Genomic DNA, 17,254 nt, shown 5'->3' on the forward strand with positions numbered 1-17,254 from the left:
TGTGAAGCCCACTGCGCTTGGTGAATAGGGGATGTTTTGTAGCAGAGCCAGTGCAGTTTCTCAGTGAGCCAGGCCTGGAAGCCTCCCGTGGGGATCTTATCTGGGTGGCCTGGAATGTGACAGTGGTGGCTCATTTTTCCACCTGTCGAATGAAAACTATGTGAGTTCTCTTTTTGTAAATTGCTGTGAAATGTAAGGCCTCAGTGGGGCTGTCTCTTGACTAAATGGGGCCAGAGAACTCCTCTGCAAAGATAAATATTCACCAACTTGATAGCAGATATTTTGCCAGCAGCCAGCGGAGCCCTATAGCAGGACTGTTGTTCACTTACTGTTGTTCACAGCAAACAGCTTCCTGATTATCAGTGGGTCCATTCTGGTTGCTAATGTTTTCTAACCCGTTCCTTTGCAGAGCCCCGGAAATCATCCTCGGTTTACCATTTTGTGAAGCAATTGATATGTGGTCATTGGGATGTGTCATTGCAGAGCTGTTCTTGGGCTGGCCTTTGTACCCAGGAGCTTCAGAGTACGATCAGGTTGGTACCAATGTTACTCTGGCTATTGATAAGAACACAGATGTGTTGTTTTTTTCTTTTACTGTGACAAAAAGATGGCAACTTTTCCTGTTTTTACTAACAGGAGATATTTGCACGTGATTCTTGCCATCCCATGTCAACTTTTTCATTATCCACTTGGAGTACACTCAGTAGCCAGCGTGCTGCTTAGCATGCTAACAATTAAGAACTGACTGCCTAAGTGAATTCTCAACCAAGAGTAAACATTCCCATTGACTAGAGAACTCTGTACATGTCTCTAATCATTGAACAGAGCAGGCACCCTCTCTCTACAGTAACAGCAAATATTAAATAGAGGTTTATTTGTTGGAAGAAACTGCATGAACTCTACTGCATTTTATAATCTCCTTTGTGAGGGTGTATATTAAAAGCAGTGACAAGAAAGAGAACATTCACAGTGGTGTAAGTTTCTAGTTAATATAAGCTGTCATGGTTCTCTCCCCATAGGCTTTTATGCTTCTTTTGTACTCCTAAAACATAGCACAGTGACTTCTAGAGTCAGGGCTGCAGAACAGTTTCCATTCTGATAGTCTTGCTTAGCTTTCTGCAAATGTGGCCTGGAAAAGGTCTTTTCTCTTTTAGGAAAAAGAAAAAAGCAAAAAACAGGGTAAATATTTTTTTCATATACGAAAATGTTTCTTTGTCTCATCTTTCATAAATAGCATTTTTTAGCCAAGAGCTTTGAAGGTGAAATTTGGCAGGGGAGATATCCCGCGGTGAAGAGCTGGGTCATTAGCGATTCCAAAGGAAATCAGACATAGCTGAAAAACCTACAAGCATTTGAAAATCACACACTAAGCATGAAGAGCAGATTTTTTTCTCCTCCCCCCGCCCCCTGCCAAAGAGTCATAAAACGCACAGCTGAAAAAGAAATCACCATATGTACCTGTCCAGCTTAACTGCTTCCTCTGGTAAAGTGCCGTGAAGGCTCCTGGAGAGCTGGGAAGGGGCAAGGGATGAGCCTGGCGCCTCACCACAGCATATGCAGCCTTACAGCCTGGTGCTGGGCTGCAGGAAGGTGCCTGGAGCTCCTCAGGTGTCCGGGTTACCATGGACGTAGGGAGCTGCAGAGCTCAACAAGGTACACTTAATGGGTCAGAATCAGGAGTGCCTGGAAGACTTGGAAAGCTCAGCTGCTTTTAATACCTCTGTGTTTGTTTCTTTGTTACCTCTCTCTGTCTCTTCTCTCAAAAGCGTTTTCCTTTTTTCCATAGAGTAGATGAGTGTTTTACAGACTTTGCAGAGTTTTTCGGAGTGAAACATTCAGAAGTCAGGAAATGCTATAATTCAGGTTTTGTGTGCCACGCTAGGCATGCATTCTATCAGTCTTTTATTATGTAATCACATGCCCTTCCTCCTCTGAATCAATAAATTTAAGTGTGGGATCCTGGAAACACATGGGTAGCATCTTTTTAGCTGTGTAGCCTGTGGCAGCCAGGACACAGTCATGGAAGTAACTCAAACAGCAAATGAAGTCGTGTAGGCAGTAGTGATAAGGATTTCACACACTGTGAGGGTGTCATTTTGTTTGAATATATGAGGGCTGCTCCAAAAGTAATGCTTCCTACTTTGTTATGTTGGCCCACAACATCAGAGGCAGATGTTGCTGCTACGGCAGTGGAGGTTGAAGCAAAACCAGGTAATCGAATTCCTCCATGTGGAAAAAATGGCACCCATTGACATTCATTGATGTTTGCTGAATGTTTATGGAGACCAAACAGTGGATGTGAGCGTGGTGAGGTGGTGGGTGGTGGGTTTGAGCAGTGACAGTGGTGACAGTGGATCACCTCCACTGATCCAGATTCATACGAGTGCATCATGCACATTCTTATTCATTACTGATGAAAATCATAGAATCATAGAATCATAGGCATAAGTACTGGTGGTAACTGTATTGAAAAACAGTGCTTTGTAGCTGAGAATTTGCTCTTTCAGAGAGTGCTGTAGTGATCTTTGTATCTGTTGTAGTTTCCATGGAAATAAATAGGAGACATTACTTTTGGAGTGACCTAAGTATATTTCATCCAAGTTCAATGACAGTCACTTCACAGTTTTCTGTTTTCAACTCAAAACTGTTCCTAGGAAAAGCTATGTGCTCATATGGGGGAAAAAAACAGCAAAAGTTAGAGCACAAATATCAAATTACTGAAATTACCTCCTGGAGAGGAGAGTGTGACATAAAAAGGTGCAAAGCAGAGAAGCTCACCACTGAAAACTCTGTCGGTCTTCCTCTTTAACCTCTAAAACCCAGGGACTTTCCTTCCTTCATCCATAGACTTTCTGGCAGCATATCACAAGGGTAAGTTTCCATAGATGTAAATGATAAATGGAGGAATGCCATATGGGAATTCTCTTTCCTGTCATTCCTTTCAGTGTGGGTTTTTTTTGGTGAAGTCTGACTTCTCAGTGCATTTTCTCTTTTTTTCTTTGTTCTATTGTTTTAAATGCCTCCTGCCCTTCTTCAGGGAAGACCTCCAGAGATCTTCACAGGATGAACAGTGACCTTTCATCCTTTTCTTACAGATTCGCTATATTTCACAGACGCAGGGCTTACCAGCAGAGTATTTGTTAAGTGCAGGGACAAAGACTACAAGGTTTTTCAACAGGGATACAGACTCACCGTATCCTTTGTGGAGGCTGAAGGTAGGAAGAATTCCCTTGTTTCTTTTGCCTTGCTGTTGTTGGTTGGAAGTAAGGAGACGACCAGGTCACTTCCAAGCCTAAGTGTCTTGCTTTTTGCAATGCATTACAGACACTGGGGTGGGTATAGCCCAAGGTAAAACTGCTGTCACAGAAGTTTGCAGCCCTTAGCTCACCTGCTTGGCACTGCTTTGTGGGAAATCTAAGTCCAGAGTTCATGTGGAAATCTCCAAGTACTCAAACTGATGTGCAATTTAAATGAAACATGCCCTGGGCAGACTTAGCTCTGATATCTACTGCATTGAGGGGAAGGGGAAAAAAAAGCAAGCAAGCATTTGGCTTCTGACAGTCATACCCTCTCGGAATGCAAGTGGGCCTAGAATCTCTTGTATTAGCACATTTGGTGGCTTTCAGTCCCCAAGGAGAAAGAACAGTGGACTTCTGGCCATAAGGATGAGATGCTGAGTCTCACAGAGGGTGGGAGTGTGGGAGCCCTTTTGGTCTTCTACCATATCTGGAGGAGGAGTATCCTCCAAAGTGAAAAAGAAGAGACAAATCACCTTGTGATGTGAAAATTATCATCATAACCACAGTCAATATAAATGCATAAATGTATGTGCTCAAGTAAGAGATATGCAGTGGTCTCCAATGAGGTCAGGGTAAGGCAAGTGGAGGGTAAGGTGGAAGTGGCACACAGTGTGTAGCTGGTTGCTGAGCAGTTCTGCTCAATGCCTTTTTCCTGTTCTGAGCAGACACCAGATGATCATGAGGCAGAGACGGGGATTAAGTCGAAGGAAGCAAGGAAGTATATTTTCAACTGTTTGGATGATATGGCACAGGTAAGAGCATTGGTGAGTAACAAGCACAAGGCTGCTTTTCATGCTTTTGGGCAACACCAGGAAAGAGAAGTTGCGTGATTTCTGTGCGTACCCCATTCTTGTGTGCCCTGTATCTGCTCCTGAAGAAACAGTGTACCCTATATATATACCTGCTCCTGAGAAACAGCAAGTTTACACCTACCAGCTCATCTCATTATGTACTGCTTTGCTGAGGGATCCATGCACAGAGGAACATGTCCTTAGTGTGCAAAGCAGCTTTGGAAAATGACTGAGTCACATGTCTACATGTCACAGTCCTGTATTTTCTCATCTCTTCAGTGCCCCTGCGTGTGACAACTGGCAAGTCACTTCACTTCTCTGAACTTTAATATTTCAGTTTGTAAAATGGTGACTTTGGAAATACCCTGGCTGTAACAGATGATGCTTTCTCTGAAGTGTGACTGGTTCAGGGAATGAGGAGTACTAATTCACTGTGTCGATTCCATGTGGTTGTAAAAGTTAATTCCAGCATAACCACTCCTGCAACTGCATGTCTGGAATTTGTGCTAGCAAAGGCTGCATACTGGAGCATTCACAAGCAAAACATGCAGAAATGAAGGACTGAGATCAGGAGAGATTTCAACAAAAGGATGATATGATACCTAATACACTAATAGAATGTTTCCAATAAACTTACTGAAAATTTTTATTTATTTTATATATATATTTTTGCTCATAAGATGCATAGTAAATTACCTAATAACACAGTCCTTTAGATGATAAATATACTGGTTGCCAGATCTTGCATGCTACCACATGGAATCTGTTCATCTTCAGTGGAGGGTGACTAAGTGATTCATTAGCCACTGACCCACGCTAGCTGAACACTTAACAGTCTGTCTAGAGATCTGATGTGCACAAACCAGATGACAGCATGACTAGCCACCACACATTTGCTGTGTAGCTTCAGCAACAACTCCTTTAGACATGGAGGCTTGTGGGTCATGTGTTCCAACGAGGAGTAAGCATGGTTTGCTGGAGACCTGGCCATCTGCTCCTTCACCTTAGCACTCATTCTTGTCTTTTCTCCTGTAGGTAAATATGACAACAGATTTGGAAGGAAGTGATATGTTGGTGGAAAAGGCAGACCGACGGGAGTTTATAGATCTGTTAAAGAAGATGTTGACGATAGATGCTGATAAGAGAATAACACCAATTGAAACTCTGAACCACCCTTTTGTCACCATGACGCACTTACTCGATTTCCCTCACAGCACACAGTATGTGGCCTTCCTTTCCCTGGGTTTTGAGCTGGGGGTGAAGTATTGCCTGTTATTGAAACCAAATGTGTCTAAGGGGCATAATTAAAAATTCTAAGCCCTATGTTTTAATCTTTTTCTGGCAAAAAGAAAAAAAAAGATGATTGGCAACTCTGAGGTTGTAAGAATTGTGTTGTAGATGCTTGGCATTTAAAACACGGTAGAGTGTGCAACATTCATTATGTAAATATCCGATAATTACGTATGTTTTCATTAAAATGCAGAAGAAATTATGCAATTAGTGCTGAGTATATCAGTATATCTCAAAGTAATATAGTCCTGATTGTTAGTGCAGTAATCAACCTTATCCGCAGTGGCTGCCGACCCTTTCTCCAAGAACTTTCCCGTCTTGCAGGGGTCAATTGGGGGCTGTTCGCCTTTTAAGGAAAGAGCTTTTTTTTGCAGCAGTCTGGTTTACAGAAACCAGCAGGAAAAGGCAGCAGGAAAATAAGTTCAGTTTTTGACTTTGTCGTTTCTCACCTGTGCAACTTTAATACAAAACTCTGACCTTAGATGCCACAATTTGTAATGGAGGTGGATTCCACTGCCTGATGGACATGTGAAGAAGTATTGTGCCTTCAAGTATGACTCCTAATGCTTTATCAGAGCAGCATGAAATAAATGCAGGAAACCCAGCACATCGCTCTCATCCCGTGGGCAATTCACATAGGGCCAAATTATGGAGGTGCAAAATACAAGCACATGTAAGAGCTCTCCAGAGCATTCAAAGCACCTGGCTTTGAACATCCTGCTCTATGGCTCTTTGCAGTACAAGGTACTTTTATAGGATGTCCCTTCAGTTATTGACGTAGCACCGTACTCCATTGGGTGCTAGGTGCATGTGTGTTTAAAGGCTGTGAAAAGCTTGGGTGAAAATGTAATAGGTGCTGCTTAATACCTTAGAAGATCTTTATATGGATACCGTAGAGCAAAAGTTACAGTGCATCAGCTCTCCTGCCCATATTTGAGCTTTTACGTATCTGCAACATTTCAAGTTCATTTGGGGTAGTTTTCTCTCTGTGAAGGAGATGTAGCTGCCTTTTTATTGTGTTTATCACAAGATAAGAGCAAGTGTGTGCCAGAAAGTAGTGGGTGCATGGTCTGTGTAGACCCAGGCTTATCCTGTACAGACATCTGTGAGTGTTGTTATCTCTAAGTAGATACTAAGTGATAAAAGTAATGAAAACAAGACAGGAAATTGTTGTGCTAAATAGAGAAAAAGTAAGTTTTCAATATAAAAGCATAAGTTAAAAAAGGACTGTCTTTTCTAACAGTGTTAGCGTCATACACAGAAGTCATTTAATTTTCAACAGCCAATTGTGTGAGATAGGAAAGATTTGTGACACAATACATGGCCATAAGAAATCCTTCTGTAATATTACAGGCAGGTCTTCACTTCTGAAGTTCTCACTCGTGGCTGCTCAGGCAAAGCCCCAGAAATGCTGAAAATGTCACTGAGACCAATACTGATGAGAGTTTTCCCCAAATGAAATATTCAGCATTAGGTCTTTGAATGCTAAATGCTGTGCCAGCCAGGTGCATAGTCCTTCTATGATGGAGAAGGTGACGGGTAAAGGGAGCAGTACCCAGCATGGCAGGTTGATGGAAATTTTGTGTGTGATTGCCTGTGGTTTTGAGAATAGAAACCACAAAGCCCTGAGAGATGGAGGGACTTGTCTTAAAAGCAAATTGGGCAGAAGAGAAAGTGAACATATATGGAAGAAGTAGCTTCTGGAAGGAATCGCTGTTGCAGAATGCTTCAGAAAGGAGGATGTGAGTTTGAGCAGCCTATGAGGGGCTGTTCTGCTTACTTCCAAGCAAACAACAAAGTGAGTTTAGCTCCCAGTCTCACATGTTTGATTGCATGACACTTAAACTGTTGGGTACTTTCTGTCCTGTTTTACTCTCTGCCTTTTTAACTTTTTTTTTTTTTTTTTTTTTTTTTAAAGGACAGTATGACATTAGCAGGGATTATACTGTGTTGCATAAATCCTTTTGGCAACATATGCAACTTACCATGTATGGAAAATACATTCTTTTCAGTACTTTCTGGTTTTTAGTGGAGGAGTTAACCTGTTTGGGAAAAGTCAGTCCAATAGTCTTCCACATTCATTTGATAAAAGTGTTTGAGTTCTCTAAATATTCTGCAGTTTATAGGTATTTCATAGCACTTTAGAAGATAGCACATATTGAGCAGCTTTGCGCTGTGTCCTGAGTATTTCGTCTGCAAGTGATTATGGAACAGTAATTAAGAAACTACTTGTGAGAGAACACAGATGATCTTATGAGTAAGAGAAAAGACAGGGATAAAAAGATCAAGGTCTTCTTCCTGACCAACCAGTGAAAATACAAACTTATTCCTTTTAAGGGGAGTCATTTTTTCTCATTAAAGCTCAGGTGACATGGAGTTGTCTTTACTTGCCCGACCTCTAACAGCTTAGATTGTTGTGCACATAGTTGAATTTTTACAGCAACGGCTAATTTTTGCTGCTCGTGTTTTATATTTTTCGTGGTTGGGATAGCGGAAATGAGATAAATCCCTTTATACTTTCTTAAGTTGTATTTCAGACTCTGAGGACACATTTGTAAAAACGATTACGGATTGTGGAAGGCTTGTGGAAATCATGTATTGGTTTTTAGAGCTTGGAAAAATGAGATTGTATTAAAAGCACAATTTTAGGACCGCTATATTGCTATCTCTTATGCCGTGGTATCCCAATTATAAACGTGACATTGACAGTTTCATGTACCCAGCCACAGTGCTCCAGCAATGCAGAAAGCATTTCATCTGCTTTACTGAGGGTACGAAATATGACATGCTTCAAGATTTCTTTTGCCATTATCAGTAACGTTTAAAGTAAGCTCTATGTTGAGGAAGAGGCTGCACTTTTTCCTCCAAGAGATCTGTTTTTCAATTTAAGATAACCTCAGAACCTCGTTCCCTTAGAGTGTCAATGAATCTGATTTGACATAACCTTTTGGCACATGAAGAGTCCCATTAACTGGGAGAGGACAGCACACGTTTTTTAAGATAAACGTCTGTGGAAGTGTTTAGCCAGGCAGGGGCAGTGTTTTAGGCACTTGTCTGAGTTGAGCCATCTGTAACTACTTTTTAAAAGAGTAAGACTTTACAGGAGTCTCAGCAAAATTCTTCCTTGCAAGGGACTTCTAAAATAACATTTAGACATACACTGATACAGGAAGCATTAGTTGTCTTTTCCTCTCAGGTTCAGTCATCCTACTGGAATAAAATCAGTATCTCTCTTTCTTGCTCTCAGTCTCTCACTCTCTCAAACTAACTCTTTGGTTTTTCTCACCCTGACATCTGAAGACTGAAAGATTTGCTGGCTTTCTGTGACTTACATTGCAGAGTTCAGACCGAAAAGGGCATCTGGGAGTCCACAAGCAGGCACTCTCATCCTGTCACATATTTAGGCCTCTTCAATGCAAGGAGGGCTAGCCTGATTCTCACTGGTTAAGAGGGACTTGCACAAATAGCAAAGAGCTCATGTGACTAGAAAGTGCCAAGCCTGCCATTGAGACCTAACAATGGGGCTAGGGTCTCTGTGATGAACTGTTGCCCTAGTTGGAAGGTTGATTTTCTGTCTCTTCCTTGCCTTCCTTTTCCTTGCCCAGTGTTAAGTCCTGCTTCCAGAATATGGAGATTTGCAAGCGGCGGGTGAATATGTATGACACTGTGAACCAGAGCAAGACACCATTCATCACCCACGTAGCCCCGAGCACATCTACCAACTTGACCATGACTTTTAACAACCAGCTGAACACAGTGCACAACCAGGTAAGAGCACTGATCAGAAGCAGCCAGTGCTTGAAATTTTTACGTCAGTAGGGCCTAAAAGATGAAAAGCAAACACAGCATCTAATTTTCCTTGCCTGCAAAAAACTGTTACTTTTCTACTATCCTTCCTCCATTCTTTCTCATTCAGGCAAGCATTAATCTTACGTCCTTCTGTGTGATTGTGAAATGTTGCTGTCATCATTTATGTTATTGTTGGGGATGATAAATCCTGTTTACCTGAGAAGTTGCTATGGGGAAAAGCTCATTAGTCCCTTAATGCAGCAGCAGAACTGCATTCAGTGGATCAAGCAGAAGTATTTGTGATCTTACAGTACTCCTTCAAATTGACATTGAAGTAAGAAGAATTAAAACCCTTCTAAACAGATGTAGCACTGCAACAGATCGACAGGAAAGAATGGTTTTGGGGTAATGTTTATTCTTATCTCCCATTGGTTTCACTCCAGGTGCCACAATTGACGTGGGCACTCTGTTAGAGAACACACTGCATGCTACATTGGTGGGCTCTGGCTTCATAATTGTGCTTTGGGCTCCTGCATTTGTTTTACATGCCCCAGTGTTGGGGAGTGCTGTGCTGGCAAATTCATGGCTAGCAGGCTAAGCTTTCTGCTGTGGGACTGTTTTACAACAGCAAAAGGAAACCCTCCAGGGACAGCATTCTAGGAGACTGAAGCTCAAGAAATAGCTGCTATCCTTTAAGCCTTTCTGGATAATACTGCTTGAAATTCACTCTAGAGATTGCAAGTGGTATTGTGGAAATGGCACTTGGTATTTCAAAAGCAAAGGAGCTGAACAGTTCTGTGTAGGTGTACAAGGTGTTCCTGTGTCACTCAGAAAGCCAGACTTCATGAGTCAGTTCTTGATACATGCGATCACAGAGCGTCTTTTGGAGTAATTCATTGAGCAGATTCACACAGAGGTAGGTCATGGTTCAGTGTAACAGTATTATAAAAACGAGTTCCCATTCTTGACTGTTTCTGAGATGCAGAGTAGGAAACTTTGTTCTGCGTGCTCTGCTAGGCTCCAGCTGCATGGCAGAGACACCATTTGTACCATAGCTGCTAGTAGGAAATGCAGGCTTGCTTTCATTTCCTCACTGCTCATTTGATGTTCAGATCAGTTGCCAGCTCAGGAGGTCTGTGGTAATCTGAATTTTCGTAAGGGGTGTGTATTGTGAGCAGAACTGGTATCTCCAGTGTTCCTAGAAATGGTAGAAACATTTCCAGGAAGGGCGTTTTGATTTGAACAAGCTCCAGATTTTTACCATCCTCTCGAACGTGCCACTCATCGTGGTTCCCAGCACTCTCTGTCTGCAGAATCTTTGGGTTTTGCCTCCATCCAGTTGCAGTACCCGAGAACCGTGGCGTGGGAGCTGCCGTGTTTGCTGCTGGGTGTGGTGCACGGGGGAACAGATTGCACTTCTCTGCCTTTGCACAGAGTGGGGAGAAGGAGGAAATGTTTCTCCATAGTGCCCCTTGTGACTATGGCTGTGCAGCATGCGTACCCATCCCCAGTTCAGTGGCAAACAGGTCATTGTGTAGAGCCGAGTTTGCCACCTCCTGCAGTCTAGGCTTCAAGGCTTCACCTTGGGCTTGTTCATATGTGCATTCACCAAAAGATAAGTGTTTGAATGGGAGGGCTAGCAGGGAGGAAAAGGGTGGGCTCTGTTTTGGTACATTTGCCTAGACATTAATGCTGAGGGCATATTTTTGTAGAGCAGTGGCAAAACTATTTAGGGGTTGTTTGTCTGCAACTGCTACAGATTTGGTCCAAATAAAGCACAAGTCACCAAAAGATTTCTAAATGTTTTGCAGAGCAGTGTGCTGATTTTTGTGGCTTTGCAACATCCACTGCTGGAGCTTCTGCTCTGAGAGATTTTAATGTCAAGCCAAGCAAAATTTGGACTTGGAAAGTACTGTTATTTCTACCTAGTGTTATTCTTCCAATGCTTTCTAATTTAAATATAATTTGAGTAGCTTGTACTAGCTTAAATGCAAGATAGAGGGAAGTCTGAACAATGAGCCCCCCTCTTGGACTGATGCTTTGCAGGGCAAGGAGATGCTGAGTTTCTTTTACCTCAGCAACGTGAGCTTTTTGTAGAGTTGTATGCGCGACGAGAAAAGAACATGATTTGGAGATAGCAGCATTTTCTGAACCCATCTTCTATATGCTGCAAATCAGAGCAAGTTAAGGGCTGTCTGGGGCTGCAGTTCTCCACTGGAGAACATTCTCTGTCTCTGAGCATTTCCAGCAGCTCCATGTGGCCACAGGTCCCACGGCATGGTACAGTGCTGTTATTTAGGCAAACCACACTCCTTTTTCCATCACTGTCCTCACCTCCATGCTCCTCGGTGTCCTGCTCTGTTCTTTGTTTGTTTTTGATTTGCTGTTTTTAATTTAGATTTTCTTTTCTTTTATCTTACACTATTTATTTTATTTTTTAATTTTACTTTTGGATTTCACATCTCCAACGTACCCATCTCCCTCATTTTATTTGTTGTTTGTTTTTGTTTAATTCCCGTCATTCCTTTAGACCACCAACCTGGCTCCCACCTCCTCCAGTGCCACTATTTCCTTAGCCAACCCCGAAGTCTCCATACTAAATTACCAATCTGCACTCTACCAGCCCTCAGCAGCGTCCATGGCTGCGGTGGCCCAGCGGAGCATGCCCTTGCAGACAGGAACAGCGCAGATCTGTGCCCGGCCCGACCCCTTCCAGCAAGCTCTCATCGTCTGCCCACCAGGCTTCCAAGGTAAGTCACAGCTTCACCTGGTCTTAACACTCCCCCCGGCTCTGTCCCAGCTGCTGATTTATCTAGCTCTTGTTTGGAACGAGCTTCCTTCGTTCAGATCATATGGAAAGACATTTGTTGGCTTGTAAATCTGAGCAATGAGGTTGTTGCAGATTACTCAGATGTCAGCAGGGTGAAATATCTACAACAGCAGAGGATCTTGCAGGCGATATGTTGCCTTTACCACGTGGGTTAAAGGTGGCTGATTAAAAATAATGGGACAAGCACTGAAAAAAGAGGTGGGGAAGAACTTGCAATATCTGTCATCCTTTGCCCTAAACATAAAGTTTGAGGTTCTTCTGCCTCACTTTGGTAAACTTGAAAACTTCCCCCTAAAACAGGAATTAGTCATTGCATAAATAACTGGTTCAACGCTTCTTGGTAATTCAGGTGTTAAAAAGGGAACTCAGGAAGTTAACACAGTAGAGAGTGTGGTGCTGGTGGTAGTGAGGGTTTGTCCCATGACAGACACTTATGAGTATTTACCAGGACAATTCCATCAACTCCAGCCCTGCTAGTTAATTATTACTAAGTCATATCTTACACCTCTGTACTCCCACCATATGGACCGTCTGTCAGACAACTTGGGTGATGACCAACCTTAGCCACTTCTCTTTCTTTTAACTTAATATGCTGAAATCATTTTGTAAAACTAATTGGGCATCTTTAAGAAGTGGTCTAAATAAACCTTGGTTCAGCTGATGCAACTTCTGCTGCGTTTTTCCAAGCCTCTCTGTACATCTGTCTCTAGGCACTTGTTAGAGTTCTACAAGATTATCAAAGCTCTTTTGAACTGGAGGAGTTTAGTTAGACTTCTTCCACATAGTTAAAATGCATCACAAGGGTTTGACTTCAGAAATGCTGTACTAGAATATGTAAGCTAACATCTTCTGCTTGCTGTCTTGAGAAATCTCTGTAAGAAAGAAGGTAGCTTGAAGAATGTGCCATGCACTAAGGTGATGAAGAGGAAGGCTTTCTCCAGAACAGTTAGGCTAATGTTTGGCTAAGAGCAACAGCTGGAGTTTGAGGTGTGCTAGATTAAACATAATAAAATCAGAATCTTTAAAATTTGACTCCTGGGAAACTGTGCAAGAGAAAATCACCCATCCCAGTCAAGATTGAGTTAGTGCACAGTTCTGGATTACATTTGTCCCACACTGATAACAAGGGAGCATTCTCATAGCAGTGTTTCTTGTTTGGCAAGGACCATTTTCTATTATCAACCCAGAGAACATCCGGTAAGAGAAGCCATTTCCTCCTCACTCTTTCTTTTCTCCCTGTACGCATTATATTGAAATGTTTCCCCTGGATTTGAGATAACTTAAAAATATGAAATCAGTTAATCCCTTAACATCTTTGAAAATGTCTCTCCTGTACCCTCATGAATATACTGTGCTTATCAGCGTCTGATGGATGTCTTTGGGCTAGGCTGGAATATGTGGATCTCCTAGAACTTAATTTTTCAGAAGGACTAAACACTGTGATTTAAATGGACATCAATGAATGTCTTTAGGCTCCTCTTAAAATGAGACCCCCATCCTTAGCAATGCTGTGTATGACTAATGCTGTATTTTCTGTGCTTGTGAAACAGGGTTACAAGCCTCTCCTTCGAAGCATGCTGGGTATTCAGTTCGGATGGAGAATGCTGTTCCCATTGTCACTCAGGCTCCTGGGGCTCAGCCTCTTCAGATCCAGCCAGGACTCCTCGCACAGGTAATGAGCTCTGAAGACCCCAAACAGAGGAGGTTATTTTGTGTGTTATTTAGCTCTTGGAAGCTGGAGAGAGTAGCTTTCTCTGAGGGCCTTCTGTGCTGTAGTTTGGAGAAATGGGCAGCCATAAAGAGTCAGCAACTTTATCTGAAATGCCTAAACCTTACCCAATTCATTGTCCTGCTGCTACATCAGAGTTGCAAATGACTCTGGAAAGACTGTCTGTTCTTCTTCATTGAAATCAGTGGGGATCTCAGAGGAGGCTGTGTCAGGCCTCTGCTGAGGGGAATCGGTAGGAACCTTCCTGGATCCTTCTGAACTTGCAATCTCAACAGCAATTTTTGCAGTTGTGCTGGTGAATTGCATGCTGCTGAAAAACATTTTCTGTGTTTTAATTTTGCAGCTTTTTATGAATCGTATCTCTGTTCATGAGTTATGGAAGAGATGTAGTTGGCAAAGACAAGGACCTGATGGCCAAGGAGCTCACATTGTCAGCAACACCTGTTGGCACAGTTGCCCAATGTACTCTCACAGAAAAAGCATGGTTCCTCCCAGCAAGACCAAATGGGAATGAGAACCACTTATTACATACACTTCCTCAAAGAGACACCTATCTCCTCTGAAAAAAAAAAAAAGAGTAGTTTTTCACCCCTTGTGCTGCCTTTAGTTCATCTGTCCCTACAGCTTTTCAGTTGATGCCAGGTAGTATCAGGCATGTTTCTGGGATCAAAAGTATATTTAGTATTAAGTTGTACAGCCTGGAAAAGATGATCTGCAGTTCAGAAATGCTCATGTGCAGTCAGGTACAGGCAGACTTCAAGATTTATGCCCATGCACTGAGTTGCCAGGGTATGTCTGTTGGTGCAATTACTCTTCTTCAGCAGCTACCAATAACACTTATTTGATGAAGACAAATTAAAGCACAACTTGCAGCCTCCGTGATTTCCATTAGCTAACATGACGTACTCGTTCCCAATAGAAAAGTCTCTGGTAGAGGGCCGTCTGACATAAGCCTGCTCAAATGCTGAATCTATCCCAGTTGAAACCTGTGGTAACAGTCTGTGTGGGCCATCTCTCTTGTCTGGTGGAAAAAGAAGGCCTAGGAGGCAGGGGGAACAGGGATAATTGCAAAGTGAGTGCTGTCTCTGCAGGCAGAATTGCAGGCACCTGTCACAGTGTTGGTGTACAGGGATGAGGTCTGATCTGAAGCATGGTGAAGCCCATAGGATCTTAACAGATCCTAGAAGACCTTGGGTCCTGCAGTTCCTTTTTTCTTCTCAAGGTGGCCTCTCTCGGGTCACCACTCTGTGGTAGCAAGTCCTCTGAAGAGGCTTTGCTCCATATGGCTGTCCTGTCCCACTTACAGGAACTCTGTTTCTTGGGCTGCCCTCTGATACTTTCTATTGATGTTTTTTGCACTGTCAATTTGGCAGGGCTTATTTGAGCTGCTTCTGAAAAATGCTCCTCAATTGCATAGATTTTATTTTTGATTTAATAGGAGAGAGACAGTCTCTGTCTGCTGATATATCTGCCTGTCTCACATGATGAGAGGCATTAGCTTCTGCTCTTATGGCAAAGCTTTCTGATAGATGGTGGTGGCATCTGGTGTCCACTGGCCCTGCTCGGTTGGGGCTGAGCAGCTGGCCTCACAAACAAATCTGTACCCAATTCCAGTTTCCTGAATGGAAAAACACAGCTCCTTTGTAATGCCTTGTAGTCACATCTGATCTTTGAATGACTGTGTCTCTCTCTGAACTGTGAGCTGTTCCTCTCATGCACAGCTGGTTATCAAGCACTGCTCAGACCAGACTGTCCAAACTCCAACTACTAGAGGGGCTGTCCCCAGCAAAGAGCCTGCTGCCTCCCGAGCAAGTTTGTCCAGATATTGTATGCACAGAGGCCACTGAAAATGGGCTGATCCCATCTTTACAAATATCTCTGTACAGCTTCAGATCTCAAAAGGGGCAAAGCTGTACAATCTTCTCTCAGGCTTCTGTGACATTACCCAGAACTGTCCTCTGTCCTTGGATAGTGCCCTGAATGCTTGAATTTCTCGCATTTTAACTCCATCCCAGCAATATTTCTTCCCGTAGAAGTTCTGTCACCAGCTTTCAGAGCAAGCACATTTATTCCATTAGTTGTTCTTGTTTACACCACAGGTGGGAACTTAGTTGCACCAGGGGCTGCATCACCTCCAGGGAGCAGAGGCCAGCACCAGACTCTGACACAACAGCACAATTTCAAAATAATGCAATAACTGAGAACAGATTGAGGCTGCAAGCACGAGCCGTCCATGTGTAAGCACAGCGTGCTGTGCTGGTGGATCAGCCTAGACAAGTCTTATCTGCAGATTAAATGATTCAGTGGTCCTTACCTAATAAGTGAGGAATTTATGCCTGGACCCTGACACTGAATCCAAATTTATGCTCTGCAGGAGGAAAAGGAGTTTGTATGTGTTCACTTCTCCTACTGAAAAGGGAGGAAGCAGTTTTCTCTGCAAGTAAATCCTGATAGCCCCTTGGGCCCGAGCACAACAGTAGTTGAGTCTCATCTTTTAACTCAAAGCTGGTTAAAAAAAAAAAAAAGAAAGCTACCTTTCCTACCTGATCTTTTACCTTTTCATCACCTCCTTCTACCTACTCTGATCAGCACCAAACCATGGCTGCAGCTGCTAAGAGGCCTCATAAGAGCAGCCTTTTCATCTAACATGGCATAATTACAAGATGATAAAAATTTGGAGTGGAACTGGGAAAAGTTTCATTTTTATACTGAGGGTGGCAGAGGGTGATTGGGGTACAGGTTATGGGATGCTTGTGAGGATGGAGATGGGGGTATGTCTGTATGAAGCCTCCCTTCTTTAAAATTTAGCCTCCATAGGCCTGTGAGATTACATAATATGGGCCTATGGAGGGCTGCGTTCCCCAGCCCAGGCAGCATAAAACAAAGAAAGTTTCCCTCTAAAGGAATTGCAGTGTGACCAAGACAAAAAATTATTTGATTCATGTGGAGTCAGTGGAGTGGGATGACCTGAGGGATGATGGCATAGCAGAGCAATGACTCGACTTACAGAGCAGAGGTCTCCACCCTGTGAGGGGGGCAACCACTGAGCAAAAGCCAGAGAGTGTATGTAGGGAACAGGCACATGATGTGCAGCAGTCAGTGTACAGCTACTCTCTGCTTTGGCCAAGGGAGTCATAGGTAGCTGGACTAGGCAGCAAGATGTTCGTGCTGTGGAGAGCCCCCAGAATCCTCTTCCCTCTTCGTGAAAGCCTTCAGCCCCTTGTTTTCTGTCCTGATCCCTGAAATTCTTTCTCCTTTTAAGCTGCTTTAAGTTCCCAAAGTCCTCTAGGGTCTGTTGAGGTCAGAGGGAAAATTGGCTGGAGGCAGGGAGAAGTCCCATTTAATAAGACCGTAACTCCCAGTTGATCTGAATAGTCGAAATTAAAAAGTGCTAATCTATTGGAAGTTTAGATTGAAATGCAGACCAGTTTCACTCTCTCCCATTCCAAGTTTAACCTGACACACAGCTACTGCTTTGAAAATCAGGGATTTTTTCTTTCTTTTGTGCTATCTATATTGATAACTT

The 17,254-nt window shown here is 42.9% G+C and overlaps 1 protein-coding gene across 5 annotated transcripts in view; it reads left to right on the forward strand.

Annotated features, from left to right (window-relative positions):
- Nucleotides 1-17,254, forward strand: part of HIPK2 (homeodomain interacting protein kinase 2) — a 134,074-nt gene that overhangs the window by 89,160 nt on the left and 27,660 nt on the right. For 2 of the 5 annotated variants that reach the window (XM_085228372.1, XM_085228383.1), the window contains exons 3-9: nt 410-533; nt 3,096-3,215; nt 3,965-4,063; nt 5,126-5,310; nt 8,986-9,148; nt 11,700-11,919; nt 13,550-13,671. In XM_085228372.1, the coding sequence (XP_085084498.1) occupies nt 410-533; nt 3,096-3,215; nt 3,965-4,063; nt 5,126-5,310; nt 8,986-9,148; nt 11,700-11,919; nt 13,550-13,671 (1,033 nt within the window). The remainder of the gene's footprint in view (nt 1-409; nt 534-3,095; nt 3,216-3,964; nt 4,064-5,125; nt 5,311-8,985; nt 9,149-11,699; nt 11,920-13,549; nt 13,672-17,254) is intronic. The other 3 variants (XM_085228390.1, XM_085228380.1, XM_085228399.1) reach the window with 3 other exon arrangements.

The sequence above is a fragment of the Meleagris gallopavo genome, chromosome 1, assembly GCF_905368555.1.
Source record: "Meleagris gallopavo chromosome 1, MGAL_WU_HG_1.1, whole genome shotgun sequence".
NCBI lineage: Eukaryota > Metazoa > Chordata > Aves > Galliformes > Phasianidae > Meleagris > Meleagris gallopavo.